Genomic DNA, 27,115 nt, shown 5'->3' with positions numbered 1-27,115 from the left:
AACCTCTCCAGTGCACCAGATATTGGAGAGAGCGGCGGACCCGACGAGAATCAATAATTTTGGATATCTGAAACTCTAGATTACCATCCACGACAACAGGAGGGGGTGGCAGCGGTGACGGTTCTAGAGGTGGAACATATTTTTTGAGTAACGACTTATGAAAGACATTATGGATTTTAAAAGTCTGAGGTAACTCCAGGCGAAAAGCCACGGGGTTGATGATGGCTACAATCTTGTACGGACCAATAAACCTAGGACCCAGTTTCCAAGAGGGAACCTTCAATTTGATATTCCTACTAGATAACCACACATAGTCATTCACTCCTAGGTCCGGACCTGGCGACCGTCTCTTATCAGCCATGCATTTGTATTTACCTCCCATATTTTTCAAGTTAGCTTGCACCTTCTGCCATACAGATGAAAGAGATGACGAAAACCGTTCCTCTTCAGGAACCCCAGAAGACCCCCCCTCTTTGAAAGTACAGAATTGGGGATGAAAACCATATGCACCAAGAAATGGTGACTTGCCAGTGGATTCCTGACGGCGATTATTTATGGCAAACTCAGCTAACGGTAAATATGATGACCACAACTCTTGGTTTTCAGACACAAAACATCTTAGATATGTCTCCAGGTTTTGGTTGGTACGCTCAGTCTGTCCATTCGACTGAGGATGGAAAGCTGAGGAAAAGGACAAGTGAACCCCCAAACGGGAACAAAAAGCTTTCCAAAATTTAGAAATAAACTGGGTTCCCCGATCCGAAACAACATCGAAGGGGACCCCGTGAAGCTTCACGATCTCACTGACGAATACCTGAGCAAGAGTCTTAGCATTAGGTAGTGCGGGTAACGCAATGAAGTGTGCTATTTTGCTAAACCTGTCCACTACTACCAAAATAACTGTTTTACCCGCAGACAAAGGTAAGTCAGTGATAAAATCCATTGACAGATGTGTCCATGGTCTATTGGGAATGACGAGTGGTAATAGAGACCCTGCAGGACGTGTATGTGAAACTTTTGCGCGCGCACAGGTAGAACAAGAAGACACAAAATCCAATACATCCTGACGCAACCTTGGCCACCAAAAACGACGAGACAATAGCTCCAAGGTTGCTTTACTACCCGGGTGCCCAGCAAGTGCTGAATTATGATGTTCCTTTAATAATTCGAGACGTAGGTTCAACGGTACAAACAATTTCTCTGAGGGGCAAGAGACCGGGGCGTCCCCCTGGGCCTCTAACACCTTCCCCTCCAAAGCAGAGTGTACCGCAGAGACAACTACTCCTCTTTGTAGAATGGGTACCGGATCACTCACATTACCCCCTCCAGGGAAACAACGAGATAGTGCATCAGCCTTGGTGTTCTTTGCCCCAGGACGATAGGTGATTACAAAGTTAAACCTGGTAAAACATAGCGACCACCTAGCCTGTCTAGGGGTGAGACGCTTAGCTGATTCGAGGTACAGCAGATTTTTGTGGTCCGTAAACACAGTGATGGGGTGGACTGCCCCCTCTAAAAAGTGGCGCCACTCTTCAAACGCTAGTTTAATAGCTAACAGTTCCCTATTGCCAATATCGTAGTTCTGTTCTGCTGCAGATAGTTTTTTAGAAAAGAAAGCACAAGGACACCATTTGCCAGGAGACGGACCCTGAGACAGCACAGCCCCCACTCCCACCTCTGACGCATCGACTTCAACAATAAAAGGCTGAGAGACATCAGGTTGGACTAGTACAGGTGCCGAGGTAAACCTCTCTTTTAGAGAGGAAAAAGCAACTTTAGCGGCGTCAGACCATTTAGAAAAATCAGTCCCCTTCCTAGTCATGTCAGTAAGGGGTTTAACGATCACTGAATAATTTTTAATGAATTTCCTATAGAAATTTGCGAAGCCCAAGAACCGTTGTAGTGCTTTGAGGTTCTCAGGAAGATCCCAATCCAAAATTGCCTGGACCTTCCTAGGATCCATACGGAAACCTGACGCAGATAAATAATAACCTAAGAATTGTATCTCCTGAACGGCAAAAACACATTTTTCAATTTTAGCATATAATTCATTCGTCTGTAGGACCTGCAGTACTTGTCTGACATGCTCCTCATGTGTTCTCAGATCAGACGAATAAATTAAGATATCATCTAGGTATATTACCACAAACCTGCCGATTAGATGACTAAAAATGTCATTAACGAAATGTTGAAAGACGGCAGGAGCATTGGTCAGACCGAAAGGCATCACTAGATTTTTATAATGCCCCTCAGGGGTGTTAAACGCTGTCTTCCACTCATCCCCCTCCTTGATACGAATCAGATTGTAGGCCCCCCTAAGATCAAGTTTGGAGAACCACCGAGCACCTGCAATCTGGTTAAACAGGTCAGGAATGAGAGGAAGAGGGTATGGGTCTCGGATGGTTATCCGATTTAATTCACGAAAATCTAGGCAAGGACGCAGGCCCCCATCTTTCTTTTTAACAAAGAAAAACCCTGCAGCCACGGGTGAAGAAGAGGGTCTGATGTGTCCCTTAGCCAAACTCTCGGAGATATAATCCTTCATGGCTTGTCTCTCTGGACCTGAAAGATTATATAACCTGGTCTTGGGTAATTTTGCGCCGGGAATAAGGTTAACCGGGCAATCATAAGGACGATGAGGTGGTAGCTTCTGACAACCCTTTTCAGAAAAAACATCCTCAAAATCCGAAATAAATGTAGGTAGGGCAGCTATGGAGGCGACTAAGCAATTGCTATTTAAGCAATTTTCTCTGCACGGCTCACTCCACTCCAATATCTCCCTGGCCTGCCAATCCACCACTGGATTGTGCGCTACCAACCAGGGAAGGCCCAGCACCACCGGAGTGGGAAGCCCCTCCAGAACATAACATGAGAGCATCTCGTTATGGTGGTCCCCTACCCGAAGGTGTAAATTATGAACCATGTGGGTGAGATTTCTCTGAGACAGAGGAGCAGAATCAATAGCAAATATGGGAATAGGTCTCTGTAGTGTACAGAGAGACAAACCCATAGTGCGGGCAAAATGGGCATCTATCAAATTTACCCCTGCTCCACTGTCTAGAAAAAAAGAAATAGTCTCCGTCTTATCACCAAAAACAATAACCGCTGGCAACACAAATTGCGATGTACGTATGGAGGAAACATATACCCCCCAGCTGACATCCTCCGCACAGCCTGGGGTTAGTAGTTTTCCGACGTTTTTTTGTTTCTGAGGAAAGAAGGACAGACATTAATGAAATGACCCCTCTCCCCACAAAAAAAACAAACCCCACGCCTACGGCGAACCTCAGGAGGACGGACCTGACGAGTGGTTCCTCCTAGCTGCATAGGCTCGTCTAAGTCCGTACAGACAAACTGCTGCTTGGGAGGGGTTACCAATGGCTCCGTTTTTTTCAACCTGTCCCTAAGGCGTCTATCTATACGGATAGAAAGGGACATAACTGCGTCAAGGGGAAAGGGGGTCTCATACAATGCAAGCGCATCCTTAACCCTTTCGGATAACCCAGAGCAGAACTGACTCCTGAGAGCCGGGTCGTTCCATTGGGTATCCGTAGCCCACCTACGGAAGTCAGAGCAATACTCCTCTACCGGCCGCTCTCCTTGTAGGAGTCTCCGTAATTTTGATTCAGCCAGTGCGACTCGGTCAGGGTCGTCATATATGAGACCCAAGGCCCCGAAAAACTCATCCACTGACCGAAGAGCCTGGGAATCAGTAGGTAAAGAGAACGCCCAGGACTGCGGGTCCCCCTGCAGCAGGGAAATAACAACCCCCACCCGCTGTTCTTCATTACCAGAGGAGTAAGGACGCAGTTTAAAATATAGTTTACAGGCCTCAAGAAAAGTCAAAAACTTGTCCCTTCCCCCAGAAAATCTGTCAGGGAGAGGGACCTTGGGTTCCGCAAACCTGGTTACCAGTAGCAACCGCTGGGCTTGCGGTCTGTTGCAATTGCTGCTGTTGCTGGAGGACCGACGCCTTCAATCCTGCCACCTCCAAAGACAGGCCATGAAATTGTTCGGACAGAGCAGCAATTGGATCCATACTGGATTCTAAGTAGGTAAAACAATTTTTTTTTTTTTTTTTTACCTACACAAAAATAAAGGGCCAGAGATAATGTAATGACCGGCGTCACGCACAGGGAGGAAAACAGGGAAAGCCCTGCCCAAGGGAGAGGGAAAGGTGGTGACCCCTAACTCACCTTGCAGCTGGCACCTGCCTGCCCTGACGTCCCTAGACGGGTTCCTCACCCGTGCGGCGATCACGTGCCTAAACCCTGGCTTTCCCTGAAATGAGCCCTAGATAATGAACGGGCCGGTGGGATCGCTAGTCCTCACCACTGCACTAAGAGGGAAACACCAGGGAGAGGACAGACAAACACAAACACCCAGGTGGACGGCAACAATTGTCCACAAAGGTCCAACAGGGATCCGGAGGGTAGCGTTCTAAGGCAACACTCAGAGAACGCAGCAACACAGCTCCAGTGGGTCAGAATAGATGTCCAGGCAGGAAGCTCTATCTCTGGCAACCAGAGAAGTGTGAGAGGGGAATATAAGGAGGATTGGGAGTGCTGGACAAGGAACAGCTGAGGAGAAGGAGCTACGGATCCCTGAGTGACCCAAAAGGGTTTGTAAAGCAAACCCAGAAAGCTACAATAAGGAAACTTCCCTATCTGACATAGAGCGTGCAGCCAACCGCTGCGACTTCCTGACCCCGGGTACAACGGAGTCAGGCGTGGCTCTTGACACCCTCGTGACACCGCCGTCCGTCTCCTCTAGACATAAGGCCGAGCACAGAGCGCCGTCCGTCTCCTCTAGACATAAGGCCGAGCACAGAGCGCCCCCCGCCGTCAGTCTCCTCTAGACATAAGGCCGAGCACAGAGCGCCCCCCGCCGCCCGTCTCCTCTAGACATAAGGCCGAGCACAGAGCGCCCCCGCCGTCCGTCTCCTCTAGACATAAGGCCGAGCACAGAGCACCCCCCGCCGTCCGTCTCCTCTAGACATAAGGCCGACCACAGAGCGCCCCCCGCCGTCCGTCTCCTCTAGACATAAGGCAGAGCACAGAGCGCCCCCGCCGTCCGTCTCCTCTAGACATAAGGCCGACCACAGAGCGCCCCCCGCCTCCTCTAGACATAAGGCCGAGCACAGAGCGCCCCCGCCGTCCGTCTCCTCTAGACATAAGGCCGACCACAGAGCACCCCCCGCCGTCAGTCTCCTCTAGACATAAGGCCGAGCACAGAGCGCCCCCCGCCCCCCGCCTCCTCTAGACATAAGGCCGACCACAGAGCGCCCCCCGCCGTCAGTCTCCTCTAGACATAAGGCCGACCACAGAGCGCCCCCCGCCGTCCGTCTCCTCTAGACATAAGGCAGAGCACAGAGCGCCCCCGCCGTCCGTCTCCTCTAGACATAAGGCCGACCACAGAGCGCCCCCCGCCTCCTCTAGACATAAGGCCGAGCACAGAGCGCCCCCGCCGTCCGTCTCCTCTAGACATAAGGCCGACCACAGAGCACCCCCCGCCGTCAGTCTCCTGTAGACATAAGGCCGAGCACAGAGCGCCCCCCGCCGTCCGTCTCCTCTAGACATAAGGCCGACCACAGAGCGCCCCCCGCCGTCAGTCTCCTCTAGACATAAGGCCGAGCACAGAGCGCCCCCCGCCGTCCGTCTCCTCTAGACATAAGGCCGACCACAGAGCACCCCCCGCCGTCCACCTCCTCTAGACATAAGGCCGACCACAGAGCGCCCCCCGCCGTCAGTCTCCTCTAGACATAAGGCCGAGCACAGAGCGCCCCCCGCCGTCCGTCTCCTGTAGACATAAGACCGACCACAGAGCGCCCCCCGCCGTCCGCCTCCTCTAGCCATAAGGCCGAGCACAGAGCGCCCCCGCCGTCCGTCTCCTCTAGACATAAGGCCGAGCACAGAGCGCCCCCCGCCGTCCGTCTCCTCTAGACATAAGGCCGAGCACAGAGCGCCCCCCGCCGTCCGTCTCCTCTAGACATAAGGCCGACCACAGAGCGCCCCCCGCCGTCCGTCTCCTCTAGACATAAGGCCGAGCACAGAGCGCCCCCGCCGTCCGTCTCCTCTAGACATAAGGCCGAGCACAGAGCGCCCCCCGCCGTCCGTCTCCTGTAGACATAAGACCGACCACAGAGCGCCCCCCGCCGTCCGTCTCCTCTGGACATAAGGCCGAGCACAGAGCGCCGCCCGTCTCCTCTAGACATAAGGCTGAGCACAGAGCGCCCCCCGCCGTCCGTCTCCTCTAGACATAAGGCCGAGCACAGAGCGCCCCCCGCCGTCCGTCTTCTCTAGACATAAGGCCGAGCACAGAGCGCCCCCCACCGTCCGTCTCCTCTAGACATAAGGCCGAGCACAGAGCACCCCCGCCGTCCGTCTTCTCTAGACATAAGGCCGAGCACAGAGCGCCCCCGCCGTCCGTCTTCTCTAGACATAAGGCCGAGCACAGAGCGCCCACTGCCGTCCTTCTCCTAGACATAAGGCCGAGCACAGAGCGCCCCTCACCGTCCGTCTCCTCTAGACATAAGGCCGAGCACAGAGCGCCCCCCGCCGTCCGTCTTCTCTAGACATAAGGCCGAGCACAGAGCGCCCCCCGCCGTCCGTCTCCTCTAGACATAAGGCCGAGCACAGAGCGCCCCCCCGCCGTCCGTCTCCTCTAGACATAAGGCCGAGCACAGAGCGCCCCCCGCCGTCCTTCTCCTCTAGACATAAGGCCGAGCACAGAGCGCCCCCCGCCGTCAGTCTCCTCTAGACATAAGGCCGAGCACAGAGCGCCCCCGCCGTCCGTCTCCTCTAGACATAAGGCCGAGCACAGAGCGCCCCCGCCGTCCGTCTCCTCTAGACATAAGGCCGAGCACAGAGCGCCCCCCGCCGTCCGTCTCCTCTAGACATAAGGCCGAGCACAGAGCGCCCCCCGCCGTCCGTCTCCTCTAGACATAAGGCCGAGCACAGAGCGCCCCCCGCCGTCCGTCTCCTCTAGACATAAGGCCGAGCACAGAGCGCCCCCCGCCGTCCGTCTCCTCTAGACATAAGGCCGAGCACAGAGCGCCCCCCGCCGTCCGTCTCCTCTAGACATAAGGCCGAGCACAGAGCGCCCCCCGCCGTCCGTCTCCTCTAGACATAAGGCCGACCACAGAGCGCCCCCCGCCGTCCGTCTCCTCTAGACATAAGGCCGAGCACAGAGCGCCCCCGCCGTCCGTCTCCTCTAGACATAAGGCCGAGCACAGAGCGCCCCCCGCCGTCCGTCTCCTGTAGACATAAGACCGACCACAGAGCGCCCCCCGCCGTCCGTCTCCTCTGGACATAAGGCCGAGCACAGAGCGCCGCCCGTCTCCTCTAGACATAAGGCTGAGCACAGAGCGCCCCCCGCCGTCCGTCTCCTCTAGACATAAGGCCGAGCACAGAGCGCCCCCCGCCGTCCGTCTTCTCTAGACATAAGGCCGAGCACAGAGCGCCCCCCACCGTCCGTCTCCTCTAGACATAAGGCCGAGCACAGAGCACCCCCGCCGTCCGTCTTCTCTAGACATAAGGCCGAGCACAGAGCGCCCCCGCCGTCCGTCTTCTCTAGACATAAGGCCGAGCACAGAGCGCCCACTGCCGTCCTTCTCCTAGACATAAGGCCGAGCACAGAGCGCCCCTCACCGTCCGTCTCCTCTAGACATAAGGCCGAGCACAGAGCGCCCCCCGCCGTCCGTCTTCTCTAGACATAAGGCCGAGCACAGAGCGCCCCCGCCGTCCGTCTCCTCTAGACATAAGGCCGAGCACAGAGCGCCCCCCGCCGTCCGTCTCCTCTAGACATAAGGCCGAGCACAGAGCGCCCCCCGCCGTCCTTATCCTCTTGACATTAGGCCGAGCACAGAGCGCCCCCCGCCGTCAGTCTCCTCTAGACATAAGGCCGAGCACAGAGCGCCCCCGCCGTCCGTCTCCTCTAGACATAAGGCCGAGCACAGAGCGCCCCCGCCGTCCGTCTCCTCTAGACATAAGGCCGAGCACAGAGCGCCCCCCGCCGTCCGTCTCCTCTAGACATAAGGCCGAGCACAGAGCGCCCCCCGCCGTCCGTCTCCTCTAGACATAAGGCCGAGCACAGAGCGCCCCCGCCGTCCATCTCCTCTAGACATAAGGCCGAGCACAGAGCGCCCCCCGCCGTCCGTCTCCTCTAGACATAAGGCCGAGCACAGAGCGCCCCCCGCGTCCGTCTCCTCTAGACATAAGGCCGAGCACAGAGCGCCCCCCGCCGTCCGTCTCCTCTAGACATAAGGCCGAGCACAGAGCGCCCCCGTCTCCTCTAGACATAAGGCCGACCACAGAGCGCACCCGCCGTCCGTCTCCTCTAGACATAAGGCCGAGCACAGAGCGCCCCCCACCGTCCGTCTCCTCTAGACATAAGGCCGAGCACAGAGCGCCCCCGTCTCCTCTAGACATAAGGCCGAGCACAGAGCGCCCCCGCCTCCTCTAGACATAAGGCCGAGCACAGAGCGCCCCCGCCTCCTCTAGACATAATAGACATAAGGCCGAGCACAGAGCGCCCCCGCCTCCTCTAGACATAAGGCCGAGCACAGAGCGCCCCCCGCCGTCCATCTCCTCTAGACATAAGGCCGAGCACAGAGCGCACCCGCCGTCCGTCTCCTCTAGACATAAGGCCGAGCACAGAGCGCCCCCCGCCGTCCGTCTCCTCTAGACATAAGGCCGAGCACAGAGCGCAACCGCCGTCCGTCTCCTCTAGACATAAGGCCGAGCACAGAGCGCCCCCCACCGTCCGTCTCCTCTAGACATAAGGCCGAGCACAGAGCGCCCCCGTCTCCTCTAGACATAAGGCCGAGCACAGAGCGCCCCCCGCCGTCCGTCTCCTCTAGACATAAGGCCGAGCACAGAGCGCCCCCCACCGTCTGTCTCCTCTAGACATAAGGCCGAGCACAGAGCGCCCCCGTCTCCTCTAGACATAAGGCCGACCACAGAGCGCACCCGCCGTCCGTCTCCTCTAGACATAAGGCCGAGCACAGAGCGCCCCCCACCGTCTGTCTCCTCTAGACATAAGGCCGAGCACAGAGCGCCCCCGTCTCCTCTAGACATAAGGCCGAGCACAGAGCGCCCCCGCCTCCTCTAGACATAAGGCCGAGCACAGAGCGCCCCCGCCTCCTCTAGACATAATAGACATAAGGCCGAGCACAGAGCGCCCCCGCCTCCTCTAGACATAAGGCCGAGCACAGAGCGCCCCCCACCGTCCATCTCCCACATTTATATAGGAAGGAGGATTTACTAGTAGTGACAGCTCTCGTCCAATCAGACTCTCCGTGTTTGAACACGTGACCGAACAGCTTATTTTAGTGTTCGCATTTGCCGCGCTGCGATGACGTCATTTCCTTCATGAATATTCATTAAATTTCATAATCACGTGAGAAAGCCCACGGCGGGTCACATGACCTCACAGCAGTTCATTTATTTGCCGACGCGTTGCTTGGTAACAGCCTCTAGCTCTGGAGGGCGGGGCTGTGGATCCTCACTTCCGGTACTCGCGCAGTGGTGGCGGCGGACGAGTGACCCTCTGACGTTCCCGCTGTGGACCCGCGCAATGACCCGAGACGCAGAACCCCGCGACGAGCTGCCGGACTGGGTGGGCGCCAAAGAGTTCTACCAGAAATACGACCCCAAGGAGATCATCGGCAGGTAGGGGGCGGGGCGGGGCTCCTGAGCGGGGGCGGGGCTTAACGATTGGCGGCCTTATATGAGCCCAGTCCTCACGGGAGGGGACGCCGGGCCCCAGGAGGAACAGACTACCATCTGCACCGCAAAGAGCAATTACTCCCATCATCCTCCCCCCTAAAGTTCGCTCAGTATTTTACAGCCCCCGGTAGTAACGCAGCCGCCCCTCCCCAGTGGAGGAGGCGCTATCGGTATAGGAGGAGGAGCTATCGGTACAGGAGGAGGAGCTATTGGTATATGAAGAGGAGCTATAAGTGACTGACAGCTATCGGTATAGGAGGAGGAGCTATCGGTATAGGAGGAGGAGCTAGAAGTGACTGACAGCTATCGGTATAGGAGGAGGAGCTATCGGTACAGAAGGAGGAGGAGCTATCAGTATAGGAGGAGCTATAAGTGACTGACATCTATCGTATAGGAGGAGGAGCTATAAGTGACTGACAGCTATCGGTATAGGAGGAGGAGCTATCGGTACAGGAGGAGGAGGAGCTATCAATATAGGAGGAGGAGCTGTAAGTGACTGACAGCTATCGGTACAGGAGGAGGAGCTTTCGGTTCACCAAAAGGAGTGACCCCCAAGGTGCACCGAGCTATGTGGCCCTGCCCATGGTGCACCGAATGCCTTATTAACGCCTTAATGCCCAGCGCCATACATGTATGGCGCAAGGTCCGCGTGGCTCTGGAGGACGATCGGCACCATGTCTGCTCTTGCCGGCAGGTGGTCCTGCGGGGTAAGGGCAGCATAGTGCTGCACCGCCCCCTGCAGCCCCAAGCGCTGCGATTGGCTGATCAATGAGACTGGCAGGAAGCGGTCAGAGGCGTCGGGGGAGGTGGTCTCCTCCGAGGTCAGGCGGTCCCCTGCCAGCGCTGCGATTGGCTGATCAATGAGACTGGCAGGAAGCGGTCAGAGGCGTCGGGGGAGGTGGTCTCCTCCGAGGTCAGGCGGTCCCCTGCCAGCGCTGCGATTGGCTGATCAATGAGACTGGCAGGAAGCGGTCAGAGGCGTCGGGGGAGGTGGCCTCCTCCGAGGTCAGGCGGTCCCCTGCCAGCGCTGCGATTGGCTGATCAATGAGACTGGCAGGAAGCGGTCAGAGGCGTCGGGGGAGGTGGTCTCCTCCGAGGTCAGGCGGTCCCCTGCCAGCGCTGCGATTGGCTGATCAATGAGACTGGCAGGAAGCGGTCAGAGGCGTCGGGGGAGGTGGCCTCCTCCGAGGTCAGGCGGTCCCCTGCCAGCGCTGCGATTGGCTGATCAATGAGACTGGCAGGAAGCGGTCAGAGGCGTCGGGGGAGGTGGTCTCCTCCGAGGTCAGACGGTCCCCTGCCAGCGCTGCGATTGGCTGATCAATGAGACTGGCAGGAAGCGGTCAGAGGCGTCGGGGGAGGTGGCCTCCTCCGAGGTCAGGCGGTCCCCTGCCAACGCTGCGATTGGCTGATCAATGAGACTGGCAGGAAGCGGTCAGAGGCGTCGGGGGAGGTGGCCTCCTCCGAGGTCAGGCGGTCCCCTGCCAGCGCTGCGATTGGCTGATCAATGAGACTGGCAGGAAGCGGTCAGAGGCGTCGGGGGAGGTGGTCTCCTCCGAGGTCAGGCGGTCCCCTGCCAACGCTGAGACTGGCAGGAAGCGGTCAGAGGCGTCGGGGGAGGTGGTCTCCTCCGAGGTCAGGCGGTCCCCTGCCAGCGCTGCGATTGGCTGATCAATGAGACTGGCAGGAAGCGGTCAGAGGCGTCGGGGGAGGTGGTCTCCTCCGAGGTCAGGCGGTCCCCTGCCAGCGCTGCGATTGGCTGATCAATGAGACTGGCAGGAAGCGGTCAGAGGCGTCGGGGGAGGTGGCCTCCTCCGAGGTCAGGCGGTCCCCTGCCAGCGCTGCGATTGGCTGATCAATGAGACTGGCAGGAAGCGGTCAGAGGCGTCGGGGGAGGTGGCCTCCTCCGAGGTCAGGCGGTCCCCTGCCAACGCTGCGATTGGCTGATCAATGAGACTGGCAGGAAGCGGTCAGAGGCGTCGGGGGAGGTGGTCTCCTCCGAGGTCAGGCGGTCCCCTGCCAGCGCTGCGATTGGCTGATCAATGAGACTGGCAGGAAGCGGTCAGAGGCGTCGGGGGAGGTGGCCTCCTCCGAGGTCAGGCGGTCCCCTGCCAGCGCTGCGATTGGCTGATCAATGAGACTGGCAGGAAGCGGTCAGAGGCGTCGGGGGAGGTGGCCTCCTCCGAGGTCAGGCGGTCCCCTGCCAACGCTGCGATTGGCTGATCAATGAGACTGGCAGGAAGCGGTCAGAGGCGTCGGGGGAGGTGGCCTCCTCCGAGGTCAGGCGGTCCCCTGCCAGCGCTGCGATTGGCTGATCAATGAGACTGGCAGGAAGCGGTCAGAGGCGTCGGGGGAGGTGGTCTCCTCCGAGGTCAGGCGGTCCCCTGCCAACGCTGAGACTGGCAGGAAGCGGTCAGAGGCGTCGGGGGAGGTGGTCTGCTCCGAGGTCAGGCGGTCCCCTGCCAGCGCTGCACAGGGAAGGGCGGCACCTCCCTGCAGGCCGCCATTCTAGCCAGTGACTGAGAGGTTCTGTGCCTTTCTCTGCTGCTGTAGATTGCTGGGACTTGTGGTGCACCAAATGTAACCCCTTTGCTGCTGAAAAGAACATCATCTGGAATAGCTGCACAGATGTATTAGCTCCAGATCCCTTCCTGCCCTTTTTTTTCACGGCTGCCATTTGGTCCGCGCACTTTTTTTTGGGTCCATTTATTTGTTTGTTTTTACCATTTTCCAGCTCTACGTGCGACCTGTGACCGCCCAGCGCTGTTCAGTGCGCACCTGCCCCTTATTTGTGCTGATTTATTATTTTTGCCAAATTTTTAATTATATATATTTTTTGTTATAAGTAGTAGTTGGGGCTTTATATATATATGTATATGTAGTTCTATATTTCTATATACACGAGGGATTTCCATCCAGATCAGGTGACCGGGGCATTACAGCAGTTACATCTGTGCTCCGCCTGCAGACATTTACATCCAGATCAGGTGACCGATGCAGGAATTACAGCAGTTACATCTGTGCTCCGCCCGCAGACATTTACATCCAGATCAGGTGACCGATGCAGGCATTACAGCAGTTACATCTGTGCTCTGCCCGCAGACATTTACATCCAGATCAGGTGACCGATGCAGGAATTACAGCAGTTACATCTGTGCTCCGCCCGCAGACATTTACATCCAGATCAGGTGACCGATGCAGGAATTACAGCAGTTGCATCTGTGCCTCCCACGTGTTAAGGGACCAGAAGTAATGGGACAGAATAATAATCATAAATCAAACTGTCACTTTTTAATACTTTGTTGCAAATCCTTTGCCGTCAGTTACAGCCTGAAGTCTGGAACGCACAGACATCCCCAGACGCTGGTCTCATCCCTGGTGATGCTCTGCCCGGCCTCTACTGCCACTGTCTTCAGCTCCTGCTTGTTCTTGGGGCATTTTCCCTTCAGTTTTGTCTTCAGCAAGTGAAATGCTCAATCGGCTTCAGGTCCGGGGATTGACTCGGCCATTGCAGAACATTCCACTTCTTAACTGTAACGGCACCGTTTCAGCAGACAAGGGGTTAAAATCCGTTTAGGCGATATGCCCCTTTACGAGAGACAGGCACAGCTACTGCAGAACACCAACCTCCCGAACTGGATACAAAATAGCACTCCAAACTGGAACCTCACAAATAGCTGTCAGCAGACGAACAGGAAAAGCGTATCCGTCAGCTTACACTCCTGGCAATCAGTCTCCAACAGCATACAGGGAATCCCCCCAATGACGAGACAAGGCTCCGTGTTGAGGGTCAAGCAGTGATCTGAAGTGCTGGCACACCCAGCCTGGTTTTTATTACAGTTTGTTGCAGATACAACATATCCCCACAATGCATCATGGTTTCCTCCCCTCTGTCCCGGAGACGACCGAACACAATCCAATTATCTCTCAGGACAAAGGGGAGATCACCAATACACATGTGGGGACAACAGGACAGGAATCACCACCCAAACACACAATGGCACACCCCCACAGCAAACACAGACATTTAACATATCCCCAGATAGCTCAAGTCTGAGTGCATATCATTAGGTGAATGGCACTCAGAATACACAAATACAATACTATTAGCTATCTGGGTGCCCTCACATAACATACAATGTAACCGAACGCATAATAACATAAAATACAATTCTACAGACAGATTTAAGCTGTGCGGCCGGTCTGTCTTCTCCTTTACAGTTACTATGGGCCATAATCCTGAGGCAAGAGGCTTTTAACCACTTCAGCCCCGCTAGGTGAAACCCCCTTCATGACCAGGCCACTTTTTACACTTCGGCACTACACTCCTTTCACCGTTTATCGCTCAGTCATGCAACTTACCACCCAAATGAATTTTACCTCCTTTTCTTCTCACTAATGGAGCTTTCATTTGGTGGTATTTTATTGCTGCTGGCATTTTTACTTTTTTTGTTATTAATCAAAATGTAACGATTTTTTTGCAAAAAAATGACATTTTTCACTTTCAGCTGTGAAATTTTGCAAAAAAACGACATCCATATATAAATTTTTTGCTAAATTTATAGTTCTACATGTCTTTGATAAAAAAAAAATGTTTGGGCAAAAAAAAAATGGTTTGGGTAAAAGTTATAGCATTTACAAACTATGGTACAAAAATGTGAATTTCCGCTTTTTGAAACAGCTCTGACTTTCTGAGCACCTGTCATGTTTCCTGAGGTTCTACAATGGCAGGGCAGTATAAATACCCCACAAGTGACCCCATTTCGGAAAGTAGACACCCTAAGGTATTCGCTGATGGGCATAGTGAGTTCATAGAACTTTTTATTTTTTGTCACAAGTTAGCGGAAAATGATTTTTTTTTTTATTTTTTTATTTTTTTGGTCAAATGCCAACTTTGTATAAAAAAATGGGAAAAGTTGTCTTTTGCCAAGATATTTCTCTCACCCAGCATGGGTATATGTAAAATGACACCCCAAAACACATTCCCCAACTTCTCCTGAGTACGGCGATACCAGATGTGTGACACTTTTTTGATGCCAAGGTGGGCAAAGGGGCACATATAACAAAGTGCACCTTTCAGATTTCACCGGCCATTTTTTACACATTTTGATTGCAAAGTTCTTCTCACACATTTGGGCCCCTAAATTGCCAGGGCAGTATAACTACGCCACAAGTGACCCCATTTTGGAAAGAAGACACCCCAAGGTATTCCGTGAGGGGCATGGCGAGTTCCTAGAATTTTTTATTTTTTGTCGCAAGTTAGTGGAATATGAGACTTTGTAAGGAAAAAAGAAAAAAAAAGAAAAATCATCATTTTCCGCTAAATTGTGACAAAAAATAAAACATTCTAGGAACTCACAGTGCCCCTCACGGAATACCTTGGGGTGTCTTCTTTCCAAAATGGGGTCACTTGTGGCGTAGTTATACTGCCCTGGCAATTTAGGGGCCCAAATGTGTAAGAAGTACCTTGAAATCAAAATGTGTAAAAAATGGCCTGCAAAATCCGAAAGGTGCCCCTTTGCCCACCTTGGCTGCAAAAAAGTGTCACACATGTGGTATCGCCGTACTCAGGAGAAGTTGGGGAATGTGTTTTGGGGGGTCATTTTACATATAACCATGCTGGGTGAGAGAAATATCTTGGCAAAAGACAACTTTTCCCATTTTTTTATACAAAGTTGTCTTTTGCCAAGATATTTCTCTCACCCAGCATGGGTATATGTAAAATGACACCCCAAAACACATTCCTCAACTTCTCCTGAGTACGGCGATACCAGATGTGTCACACTTTTTTGCAGCCTAGATGCGCAAAGCGGCCCAAATTCCTTTTAGGAGGGCATTTTTAGACATTTGGATCCCAGACTTCTTCTCACGCTTTAGGGCCCCTAAAAAGCCAGGGCAGTATAAATACCCCACATGTGACCCCACTTTGGAAAGAAGACACCCCGAGGTATTCAATGAGGGGCATGGCGACTCGAGTACCTAGAATTTTATTTTTTTTTTGCATAAGTTAGCGGATATTGATTTTTTTTTTTTTTTTTTCTCACAAAGTCTCCCTTTCCGCTAACTTAGGACAAAAATTTCAATCTTTCATGGACTCAATATGCCCCTCACGGAATACCTTGGGGTGTCTTCTTTCCGAAATGGGGTCACATGTGGGGTATTTATACTGCCCTGGCTTTTTAGGGGCCCTAAAGCGTGAGAAGAAGTCTGGGATATAAATGTCTAAAAATGTTTACGCATTTGGATTCCGTGAGGGGTACGGCGAGTTCATGGGAGATTTTATTTTTTGACACAAGTTAGTGGAATATGAGACTTAGTAAGAAAAAACAAAAACAAACAAAAAATTTCCGCTAACTTGTGCCAAAAAAAATGGCTGAATGGAGCCTTACCAGGGGGGGAGTGATCAATGACAGGGGGGTGATCACCCATATAGACTCCCTGATCACCCCCCTGTCACTGATCACCCCCCCTGTAAGGCTCCATTCAGACATCCGCATGATTTTTTACGGATCCATGGATACATGTATCGGATCCACAGAACGCATGCGGACGTCTGAATGGAGCCTAACAGGGGGGTTATCAATGACAGGGGGTGATCAGGGTGATCACCCCCCTGTCACTGATCACCCCCCCTGTAAGGCTCCATTCAGACGTCCGCATGATTTTTACGGATCCATGGATACATGGATCGGATCCGTAAAAATCATGCGGACGTCTGAATGGAGCCTGACAGGGGGGTGATCAATGACAGGGGGGTGATCAATGACAGGGGGGTGATCAATGACAGGGGGTGATCAGGGAGTGTATATGGGTGATCACCCGCCTGTCATTGATCACCCCCCCTGTAAGGCTCCATTCAGACGTCCGCATGATTTTTACGGATCCATGGATACATGGATCGGATCCGTAAAAATCATGCGGACGTCTGAATGGAGCCTGACAGGGCGGTGATCAATGACAGGGCGGTGATCAATGACAGGGCGGTGATCAGGGAGTTTATATGGGGTGATCAGGGGTTTATAAGGGGTTAATAAGTGACGGGGGGGGGGTGGGGGGTGTAGTGTGGTGTTTGGTGGGACTGTACTGACCTACCCGAGTCCTCTGGTGGTCGATCCTAACAAAAGGGACCACCAGAGGACCAGGTAGGAGGTATATTAGACGCTGTTATGAAAACAGCGTCTAATATACCTGTTAGGGGTTAAAAAATTCGGATCTCCAGCCTGCCAGCGAGCGATCGCCGCTGGCAGGCTGGAGATCCACTCGCTTACCTTCTGTTCCTGTGAGCGCGCGCGCCTATGCGCGCGCGTTCACAGGAAATCTCGCGTCTCGCGAGAAGACGCGTATATGCGTCCAGGAGGAATAAAGCAACCACCTCCCGGACGCATATACGCGTACGGCGGTCGGGAGGTGGTTAAACAGCCCTCTCCAAAACCCAGTGGCGAGGTTGGTTTCGCCACACATCTCCCCCCCCCCAGGGAAGACTAACCAGATACCTGACCTCGCGCCGGTCGGTACCTGAGTTAGTCTGGCAGCCCACCCACAACCCAATACTGGACCTGTTGAATTTAGTAGCCGGTCTCTGTCCAGTGAATCCACCAATGTTATATTGGTAGCTGGTACTCCCGGTCTCTGAGTTGCTCCCTGGCTTGGAGTGGAGGTTTCTTTGTGGGCAGGGATCAGCGGGACTCTGCCCTGGTGCCAGCGTTACCATGGAAGAAGCCTGGTTGGAGTCTGGTTGTTGGAGGGGGAAACCGACTGTCTCCCCTTTGGCTAAACAGCCCTGTTGCTGGGGGGCAGGACCGACTGTCCCTACCCCCTGTGCTGTAAGTGCAGAGACCACGGTCCCATCTGCACAGTTGTGGGGCTTACTGTCTCCCCCTGGTGCGTTAAGCTGCCGCTGGGGAGAGGGGATAACGAGCTCCGCTCCCATACATACTTCCAGCCGCTGGGGAGGGCGACCGACCGCCTCCGCTCCCAATACAGTGTCCTGCTGCTGGGGAAAGGAGACTGGGCTCTCTATTCCCTGTAGGGCACTCTGCCGCTGGGGACAGGACCGACGGTCTCTGCCCCCTGTAACTCAGTCTGCCGCTGGGGAATGGAGACTCGGCTCCCAATTCCCAAAAAATCATGCTGCTGCTGGGGGGCAGGAACAACTACCTCTGCCCCCTGTAACTCAGCCTGCCGCTGGGGAGGGAGGCCGCTGCTCTCCCCTCCCTGCACTTCACACTGTCGCTGGGGAATGGAGACTAGGCTCCCACTGTCCCGCAGGACCGGTGGAGAGACCTCGGTCCCATCTCTACCGGCCACCTGGGGTCCTTCCCAGTAACACTCTACAATATCTGCCCAGCTGAATGGGTCTGGATCTGGGTCTGTCACCTTACTGTCCTGCTGAGCCTTCCCAATGGAGTGGAAGAGATCTTGGTAGTCCTGCTCCAGTCCCCACTCCAGGGTTGCTAGGTGAGCCAGGTCTTTCTCTACTTCATGGGGGTCATCCCACTCATGCCTAGCCTCCCTCTCATAGAAAATGTCCTGAAGTCTGGACTGTGCAGGGCTCCCGAAGTCAGGCTCTGCAAAGGACTCCCATAACAAGCCAGGACCATCAAACTCCTCTCCCTCTGGCTTGTCATGCTCAGCTGTCCAGGGTATAAACTGTGCCACATACCACCAAAGCGCCTGGTAGGCATCCTCCAGCCATAGCTCCTGCCATACCCGGTGCTCTAGTTCTATCACCCATTCCTCCAGGGGCTGCTCTCCCAGGAAGGACATCCGCAGGGCCACTTGCTTCTGCAACCGCTGCTCTTCACTGGGGAGACTCTCACCTCGCTGGTATTGTACATTATCCAGGGCCTGGTACCAGATGCCTTTCCTTAATGCATCCCGGCCATCCAGGTCCTCCTCCTCGTATAACACTGCTGGTTCCATCCTGGTGCTTTTAGGGTCGCTGTACTGGGACATGCGTTGCCCTTAAATTGTAGAATCCAAAGAAATGGTGTCTCCTGTAGCTGTCCTTCTGGCTGTAGGAACAATCCCGCTGCTTGCCACCAATGTAACGGCACAGTTTCAGCAGACAAGGGGTTAAGATCCGTTTAGGCGATATGCCCCTTTCCGAGAGACAGGCACAGCTACTGCAGAACACCAACCTCCCGAACTGGATACAAAATAGCACTCCAACCTGGAACCTCGCAAATAGCTGCCAGCAGACGAACAGGAAAAGCGTACACTCCTGGCAATCAGTCTCCAACAGCATACAGGGAATCCCCCCAATAACGAGACAAGGCTCCGTGTTGAGGGTCAGCAGTGCTCTGATGTGCTGGCACACCCAGCCTGGTTTTTATTAGTTGTTGCAAATACAGGACAGATACAACATATCCCCACAATGCATCATGGTTTCCTCCTCTGTCCCAGAGACAACCGAGGGCAATCCAATTATCTCTCAGGACAAAGGGAGATCGCCAATACACATGTGGAGACAACAGGACAGACATCACCATTTAAACACACAATGGGACACCCCCACAGCAAAAAACAGACATTTAACATATCCCCAGATAGCTCAAGTCTGAGTGCATATCATTAGGTGAATGGCACTCAGAATACACGAATACAATACTATTAGCTATCTGGGTGCCCTCACATAACATACAATTTAACCGAACGCATAATAACATAAAATACAATTCTACAGACAGATTTAAGCTGTGCGGCCGGTCTGTTTTCTCCTTTACTATGGGCCATAATCCTGAGGCAAGAGGCTTTTAAACAGCCCTCTCCAAAACCCAGTGGCGAGGTTGGTTTCGCCACATTAACCTTAAAAAACTCTTTGGTTGCTTTTGCAGTATGCTTTGGGTCATTGTCCATCTGCACTGTGAAGCGCAGTCCAATGAGTTCTGAAGCATTGGGCTGAATATGAGCAGATATTATTGCCCGAAACCCTTCAGAATTCATCCTGCGGCTTCTGTCAGCAGTCACATCATCAATAAATACAGGAGAAGCAGTTCCATTGGCCGCCATACATGCCCACGCCATGACACTGCCACCACCATGCTTCACTGATGAGGTGGTATGCTTAGGACCATGAGCAGGTCCTCTCCTTGTCCATACTCTTCTCTTCCCATCACTCTGGTACAAGTTGATCTTGGTCTCATCTGTCCATAGGATGTTGTTCCAGAACTGTGAAGGCTTTTTTAGATGTCGTTGGCAAACTCTAATCTGGCCTTCCTGTTTTTGAGGCTCACCAATGGTTTCCATCTTGTGGTGAAGTCTTCTCCTGATGGTTGACTCTGACACACATACACCTACCTCCTGGAGAGTGTTCTTGATCTGGCCAACTGTTGTGAAGGGCGTTTTCTTCACCAGGGAAAGAATTCTTCGCTCGTCCACCACAGTTGTTTTCTGTGGTCTTCCGGGTCTTTTGGTGTCGCTGAGCTCACCGGTGCGTTCCTTCTTTGTAAGTTGTTTTGGCCGCGCCTAATGTTTTTGCTATCTCTCTGATGGGTTTGTGGTGTTTTTCAGCCTAATGATGGCTTCACTGATAGTGACCGCTCTTTGGATCTCATCTTGAGATCTTTGTTGTGGCGGTATGCTTCCATATTCCCTTTCTCCCGTGGTGATAATCACCCGATCATTGGAGTGGAGATGTCCTCTGTAGAGACCGGCAGTGGAGACTGTGGAGGAACGTGTGATGGTTCCTACAGAAAACCTTGGGACGGTTACAAGGACCCATGGCCTTCTGATCCCCTCACTCAGGTGGGTGCGGGCACAGGAGCACCGTCTGTACATTGTATGAGCTGGGAATCCCTGGGCACTCGTCGGTATAGCGGCTGCGTACTGCAGCCTCCCCGGCATGCTGACAGTACCGGTTACATGGCTTCTTAATGGAGTCTATAAAACTGCTGAGACTGAAATGTGGGTAAGAAGCTGGTAAAAGATCTTCTCTGTTCTCAGGGGGGTGTCCAGCACGGTGCGGCGCTGCATCCACAGAGACACCAGGCGGCAGTATGCAGTGAAGATCATTGAGGTGACCCCAGAAAGGATGAGTCCAGAACAGCTGCAAGAGGTCCGAATGTCCACTGCCAAGGAAATGGAGATCCTACACCAAGTTTCCCAACATCCCTTCATCAGTACGTGTCTGACCCAACACTTAAGATACCGTAATTCCTGTGTTCACCTCCCCAGGACTCTCCCTCCATCACCTACCTCCTATATTCCCCTCCTGCGTCCACCTCCTCAGGACTCTCCATCCATCACCTACCTCCTATATTCCCCTCCTGCGTCCACCTCCCCAGGACTCTCCCTCCATCACCTACCTCCTATATTCCCCTCCTGCATCCACCTCCCTAGGACTCTCCCTCCATCACCTACCCCCTATATTCCCCTCCTCAGGACTCTCCCTCCATCACCTACCTCCTATATTCCTCTCCTGCATCCACCTCCTCAGGACTCTCCCTCCATCACTTACCTCCTATATTCCCCTCCTGCGTCCACCTCCTCAGGACTCTCCCTCCATCACCTACCTCCTATATTCCCCTCCTGCGTCCACCTCCTCAGGACTCTCCCTCCATCACCTACCTCCTATATTCCCCTCCTGCTTCCACCTCCTCAGGACTCTCCCTCCATCACCTACCTCCTATATTCCCCTCCTGCGTCCACCTCCCCAGGACTCTCCCTCCATCACCTACCTCCTATATTCCTCTCCTCAGGACTCTCCATCACTTACCTCCTATATTCCCCTTCTCAGGACTCTCCCTCCATCACCTACCCCCTATATTCCCCTCCTCAGGACTCTCCCTCCATCACCTACCTCCTATATTCCCCTCCTGCGTCCACCTCCTCAGGACTCTCCCTCCATCACCTACCTCCTATATTCCCCTCCTGCATCCACCTCCCCAGGACTCTCCCTCCATCACCTACCTCCTATATTCCCCTCCTCAGGACTCTCCCTCCATCACCTACCTCCTATATTCCCCTCCTGCATCCACCTCCCTAGGACTCTCCCTCCATTACCTACCCCCTATATTCCCCTCCTCAGGACTCTCCCTCCATCACCTACCTCCTATATTCCCCTCCTACGTCCACCTCCTCAGGACTCTCCCTCCATCACCTACCTCCTATATTCCCCTCCTGCGTCCACCTCCTCAGGACTCTCCCTCCATCACCTACCTCCTATATTCCCCTCCTACGTCCACCTCCTCAGGACTCTCCCTCCATCACCTACCTCCTATATTCCCCTCCTGCGTCCACCTCCTCAGGACTCTCCCTCCATCACTTACCTCCTATATTCCCCTCCTGCGTCCACCTCCTCAGGACTCTCCCTCCATCACCTACCTCCTATATTCCTCTCCCTCCATCACCTACCTCCTATATTCCTCTCCTCAGGACTCTCCCTCCATCACCTACCCCCTATATTCCTCTCCTCAGGACTCTCCCTCCATCACCTACCCCCTATATTCCCCTCCTCAGGACTCTCCCTCAATCACCTACCCCCTATATTCCCCTCCTCAGGACTCTCCCTCCATCACCTACCCCCTATATTCCCCTCCTCAGGACTCTCCCTCCATCACCTACCCCCTATATTCCCCTCCTCAGGACTCTCCCTCCATCACCTACCCCCTATATTCCCCTCCTCAGGACTCTCCCTCCATCACCTACCCCCTATATTCCCCTCCTCAGGACTCTCCATCACTTACCTCCTATAACCATTTCCTCTCCTGTGTACTTCTCAGGACTGTGGGTCTCTTGCTCTGTCTCCCCTTAGTTTTCTGCCCCATGACCTCTTCTCTCCGTTTTTTTCTTGTAGTCACACTGATTGATTCATACGAGTCCTCCACATTCATATTCCTGGTTTTCGACTTGTGAGTATAAGAGCAGATGATATCACGTGGAAGCTTCCAGTTGTCTTTGTGCGTTTCACTAGGATGGTGTTTCTTGGTCAGGATGAAGAGGGGGGAGCTGTTCGACTACCTAACAGAGAAGGTGACCTTGAGTGAGAAGGAGACCAGGTGGGTTCCTCTGTGCTGCTGCGCTCTCTGGTTGTCTCTACACTTTCTGGGTTTGTTGTCTCTGCCATGCTTCAGCATCCACATCTGGGGTTTGGTTCTTCAGAAAGTGATGCTTTAGCTTTTCTCAGACTTGGCATGATCTCTGCTGTGGTCACTGACTGGGTCACAGGACTGACCTCCCTTGGATTTGTAGTCATCACTAAACTGTTTTAGGTAGAATTCTTAAGTGCTTGGTCGGTATTTCTGTCTCTGCACTGGAGCCTTACACGGTCTCTTCTCGAGAGCAATCGTAGGGAGACAAAAGAAAAAAAGAGGTTGAGGGATGATCACTGGATATCTACCCAGGGAGGTGCCCAGAATAGATCTAGTGTCAACTTGACGGCCACCAAGGGGGGGATTTTAGTAAAAAATGCTTAATAGGAAGGCTGCTGAGTGGTCCATGTGTAGCAAAGCTCACACCCAACAAGAAGTAGAGTAACTGGAGGTCCTCATTTAAGTTAAGGGGACCCTGGGGACTGGTGCCAGTAGGTTTATGCTGTAAAATATAGAATCGATAAAAAGAAATGAATAAAAATGTGGGAATCTAAATGGGAGGAAGTGACATCAGGGCAGTGTCACTTCCTGAATCCAAATGGGAGGAAGTGACATCAGGGCAGAGTCACTTCCTGAATCCAATGGGAGGAAGTGACACCAGGGCAGTGTCACTTCCTGAATCCAAATGTTACTTCCTCCTATTTGGATTCCCACAATATTCCCGCCTTTTTTGATGTGTACAATCCTATTTGAGGGTATAAATACTAGCATTGTATGAGTATTGTATTACTCCTGAGGAAGGGGGGCACTGTTTCTGACCCCCGAAACGCGTTGAGTGCTGTGTTTTTTACCTGATTAAAGAATATTGACCGGCGCTGGACACCCGGCTGCCGTCATGATGACCATTCTACAAGCGGACCTGGCCGGGGGGCTCTGTCTGAAGGGGTCTTGAGCTTTATCCAACAGACATCCCCCTAGTAAACGGAGTTCTACTTTAAAACTTTTTAACCTTCATATAATATTTTACTTGGTATTTTTTCATTTCATTTTATCCATTCTATATTTTACCTTTTGTTTATCGATATAATTTTTAGGCATACGGTTTATAACTGCCCGAATACGCGGTTTCTATACAGCATAAACCTACTGCCACCTCTTAGCTTTCTAAGTTTTATTTGGAGTGGCGCTAAAAAGTGGACCAACACGGTCAATTCAAGTCTTTTGGAAGGCACCAGTCCCCTGGGCCCCTTAACTTGAATGAGGACCTCTTCTGGAGAGGCCACTGTCCTAAGGTCACAGCAGAGACCTGCTTCTTTGTGGACTCTAATGTAATTCTCGTTATCCAGGTGCATCATGCGTTCTCTGTTGGAGGCGGTCTCGTATCTACACGCACATAACATTGTTCACCGTGATCTGAAACCAGAGAATATTCTCATGGACGACTGTCTGAACATCAAGCTTTCTGACTTTGGCTTCAGTTGTGTTTTGAAGCCTCAGGAGAAGCTGCGAGGTGCTTTCATGTTCTTACACTTTCTCACTTTGATACTCCGATAATAATGAAGTCTGTCGGACCACAGCTGGTGCGAGGTCTCGGTGGCGTTTACCTCCTTGGTCCCTCTTCCCTGCCCGTTAATAGCACCCATAACTTGTTCTGTTCCTTGGACATTTCTGATCTCTTCTTTCTTCCATGTGGCTGTCAGAACTCTGTGGGACACCAGGATATTTAGCTCCAGAAATCCTCAAGTGTTCAATGGACGAAACCCACCCAGGATATGGAAAGGAGGTGGATCTGTGAGTATCTGAGACAGCTGTATGATTACAAGTACTAGCATACATACACCGTGGTAATGCTTGCTGCAGGCATGGTCTCTACCTAGGAAATACTTCTCGATCCTGTTTTATAGGTGGGCATGTGGGGTGATCATGTTTACGCTACTGGCTGGCTCGCCTCCATTCTGGCATCGTAGACAAATGTTAATGCTCCGCATGATTATGGATGGACGCTATCAATTCAGTTCTCCAGAGTGGGATGACCGATCTGCGACCTCAAAAGATCTGGTAATGCCACAGGAGCCGCAGGGTACTGTTAGGTAGACAAATGCCCAACGTATCTATCTGAGCTTCTGCTCTTCTTACGTCTTCCCCTTAGATCTCCGGTCTTCTTGAGGTGTCACTAGAGAAGCGTCTTACAGCAGACCAAGCCCTTCAGCACCCATTTTTTCAAAGTCACCAACGAGGCGGTGGCTCCACGGTCACTCCATATCACCGCTTCCGGGTAAGTCTGCTCTGCATCCTCCAGTCACTCGTCTACAGCAGTGCCTTTGCATTATTTAAGTTCTTGGTAATGGTCATGTCTTCACAGATCGCGGCTTGGACCGCTTTGGCTTGTGTCCGCATTCTTGTTCGATGGCGACGAGCTCGGCCCATTACTCGTGAGCTTCTCATAAGAGATCCATACGGAGTAAAGGGCATCCGGAGACTTATCGATGGCTGCGCTTTCCGGATTTATGGGCACTGGGTGAAAAAGGGAGAAAGACAGAACCGCGCGGCTTTATTTCAGAATCAGCCGAAAGCCCTTTTATTAACGATGGGGGATGATGAGGACCATGATGGCGAACTGTAAGTGATGCAAAAACAGGGTCTGAAGAGTAAGAGGATCTGTCTGCTGCAGGACTGTTTACCCATCATGGGTCACACTGCAGCCAGCCGGACAATATCCTTCTGAGGGATAGCCGCCCTACCGCCGTAAGGCTATCTACACACTAATTACCTGTCATCTGGATTGTTTTGGTGGCAAACTCTAGATCTCCATAAGACCACACGCAGATGAAGAGGACAGTGTCTGAACGCTCGGCAGTAGATCTGTGCCATGTGATTGTGGCCTGCCCCCACGTTCTACTGGGTTAGTACACCAACCTGGAAACTAGTGTACACCCCATTGTCCAGATGTTACTGTTGAAGGGGTTGTATCCTGGCTGGCAGCTACTTCCCCCAAGCCCACCATTTATCAGAAGCCGACATTGTGCCCTGTGGGTAATGCGTCCTGTAGTGGGGCCTTGGAATACAGGACGCACATGCTCACTGCGCATCTATTTCTTCTCCTCAATGACCCCTCCTCCAGCTGCGTCTCCGTGACGGACGACCACACCAATGAACCTTACAAGTTGCATCTATTAGAAATCCAGTTACACAGATCACTGACCAGAAGGAGGCAGAGACTGTTACACAGGACACATCTCGCAGCCCTCTGGTAGGAGGACCGCAGTCACATGACAAACCCGGACGTGGGATTCAAGCATGGGGGATAAGAGAGAGCTGGAAGAACGAGAGAACTAGAAGTAGTTCCGGCACAACTCCTTCAATGCTGTATGACTTACATACGTGTCACGGCACTAAACTGTCGCCATGTCTATGTACATGACGAGGCTGAGATCGCTCTGATGGGCTAGTCTGTACAACCGGAGGATTCGAGCGCTTGGGGTCCCTGCAGTACACTATTGTAGAGCCACCAGACCCACTGGCTCTGGGTACAGAAAGTGTTAAAAAAGAAATAAAAATGTCAATAAAGAAATATAGCTTTTTCTTATATCCACACATTTATAATTGGTTAAAAATAATACACTACGTGTGATTGTTATCTCTGCGTCCGTAACGATCTGATCGATCACATGGTGAATGCTACAAAAAAAAATACGGAATTGCAATTTTGCCCATCTCACCTTCCAATAAACGGTATAAAAAGTGACAAAGTCATATGTACCCGAAAAACGGTACCAATAAAAACTGAAAAACTTGTGAAACTATATAAATAAAACCATATCGACCCACAGAATAAAGTTATAGAACATGTACCACAAAGAGAATCTCACAAAAAATGGAAATTAAAAACTGACAGAATTGCAATTTTTACCCATCTCCCCTCCCAAAAAGGTAAAAAAAATTGTACAAAGAAAAAAACTAAAACTACAGCTTCTCCCACAAAAAAACAATCCCGAATACAGCGCAGTCAACAAAAAAAAACTAAAAGTTATGGCCCCTAAAAACAATTTGGGCAAATTCTATGTTAGAAAATCCATATGGCTCCTTCCCTTCTGAGCGCCGCCGCGTCCCCACACAGCAGTTTACGACCACAAATGGGGTGTTTCTGTGTCCAGGGAAAATGCAGGACGAGTTGTGGGGGCACGTCCTCCCGTTACCCTTTGCCAAGTGTTTCTATATTCTATGAAACGCTTGTTGGGTCAGTAAACTCACCACACCCCTAAAAGAATGCCTTAGGGCAGGCATCCTCAAACTGCGGCCCTCCAGCTGTTGCAAAACTACAACTCCCAGCATGCCCGAACAGCCTACAGGTATCGGCAT

General features: G+C 52.7%; 1 protein-coding gene across 1 annotated transcript; it reads left to right on the top strand.

Annotated features, from left to right (window-relative positions):
* The first annotated feature begins 9,492 nt into the window (after window positions 1-9,492).
* Window positions 9,493-26,327, top strand: PHKG2 (phosphorylase kinase catalytic subunit gamma 2). The gene is made up of 9 exons (XM_044304339.1): window positions 9,493-9,671; window positions 20,670-20,845; window positions 22,522-22,576; window positions 22,658-22,723; window positions 24,103-24,266; window positions 24,457-24,547; window positions 24,661-24,814; window positions 24,906-25,031; window positions 25,119-26,327. Exons 1-9 carry the CDS (start codon window positions 9,577-9,579, stop codon window positions 25,377-25,379), a joined length of 1,188 nt encoding a protein of 395 aa, XP_044160274.1. The 5' UTR covers window positions 9,493-9,576; the 3' UTR covers window positions 25,380-26,327.
* Window positions 26,328-27,115: the final 788 nt, after the last annotated feature.

The sequence above is a fragment of the Bufo gargarizans genome, chromosome 8 (assembly GCF_014858855.1).
Source record: "Bufo gargarizans isolate SCDJY-AF-19 chromosome 8, ASM1485885v1, whole genome shotgun sequence".
Lineage (NCBI taxonomy): Eukaryota > Metazoa > Chordata > Amphibia > Anura > Bufonidae > Bufo > Bufo gargarizans.
The sequence above is the reverse complement of the archived record's forward strand: the minus strand, read 5'-3'. Positions and strand labels throughout refer to the sequence as shown.

Coding starts and splice junctions, on each gene's coding strand:
- PHKG2 (XM_044304339.1), top strand. CDS start 9,577: ATGACCCGAGACGCAGAACCCCGCGACGAGCTGCCGGACTGGGTGGGC. Junction 20,846..22,521: donor TTCCCAACATCCCTTCATCA/GTACGTGTCTGA, acceptor TTTTTCTTGTAG/TCACACTGATTGATTCATAC. Junction 24,267..24,456: donor GCCTCAGGAGAAGCTGCGAG/GTGCTTTCATGT, acceptor TGTGGCTGTCAG/AACTCTGTGGGACACCAGGA.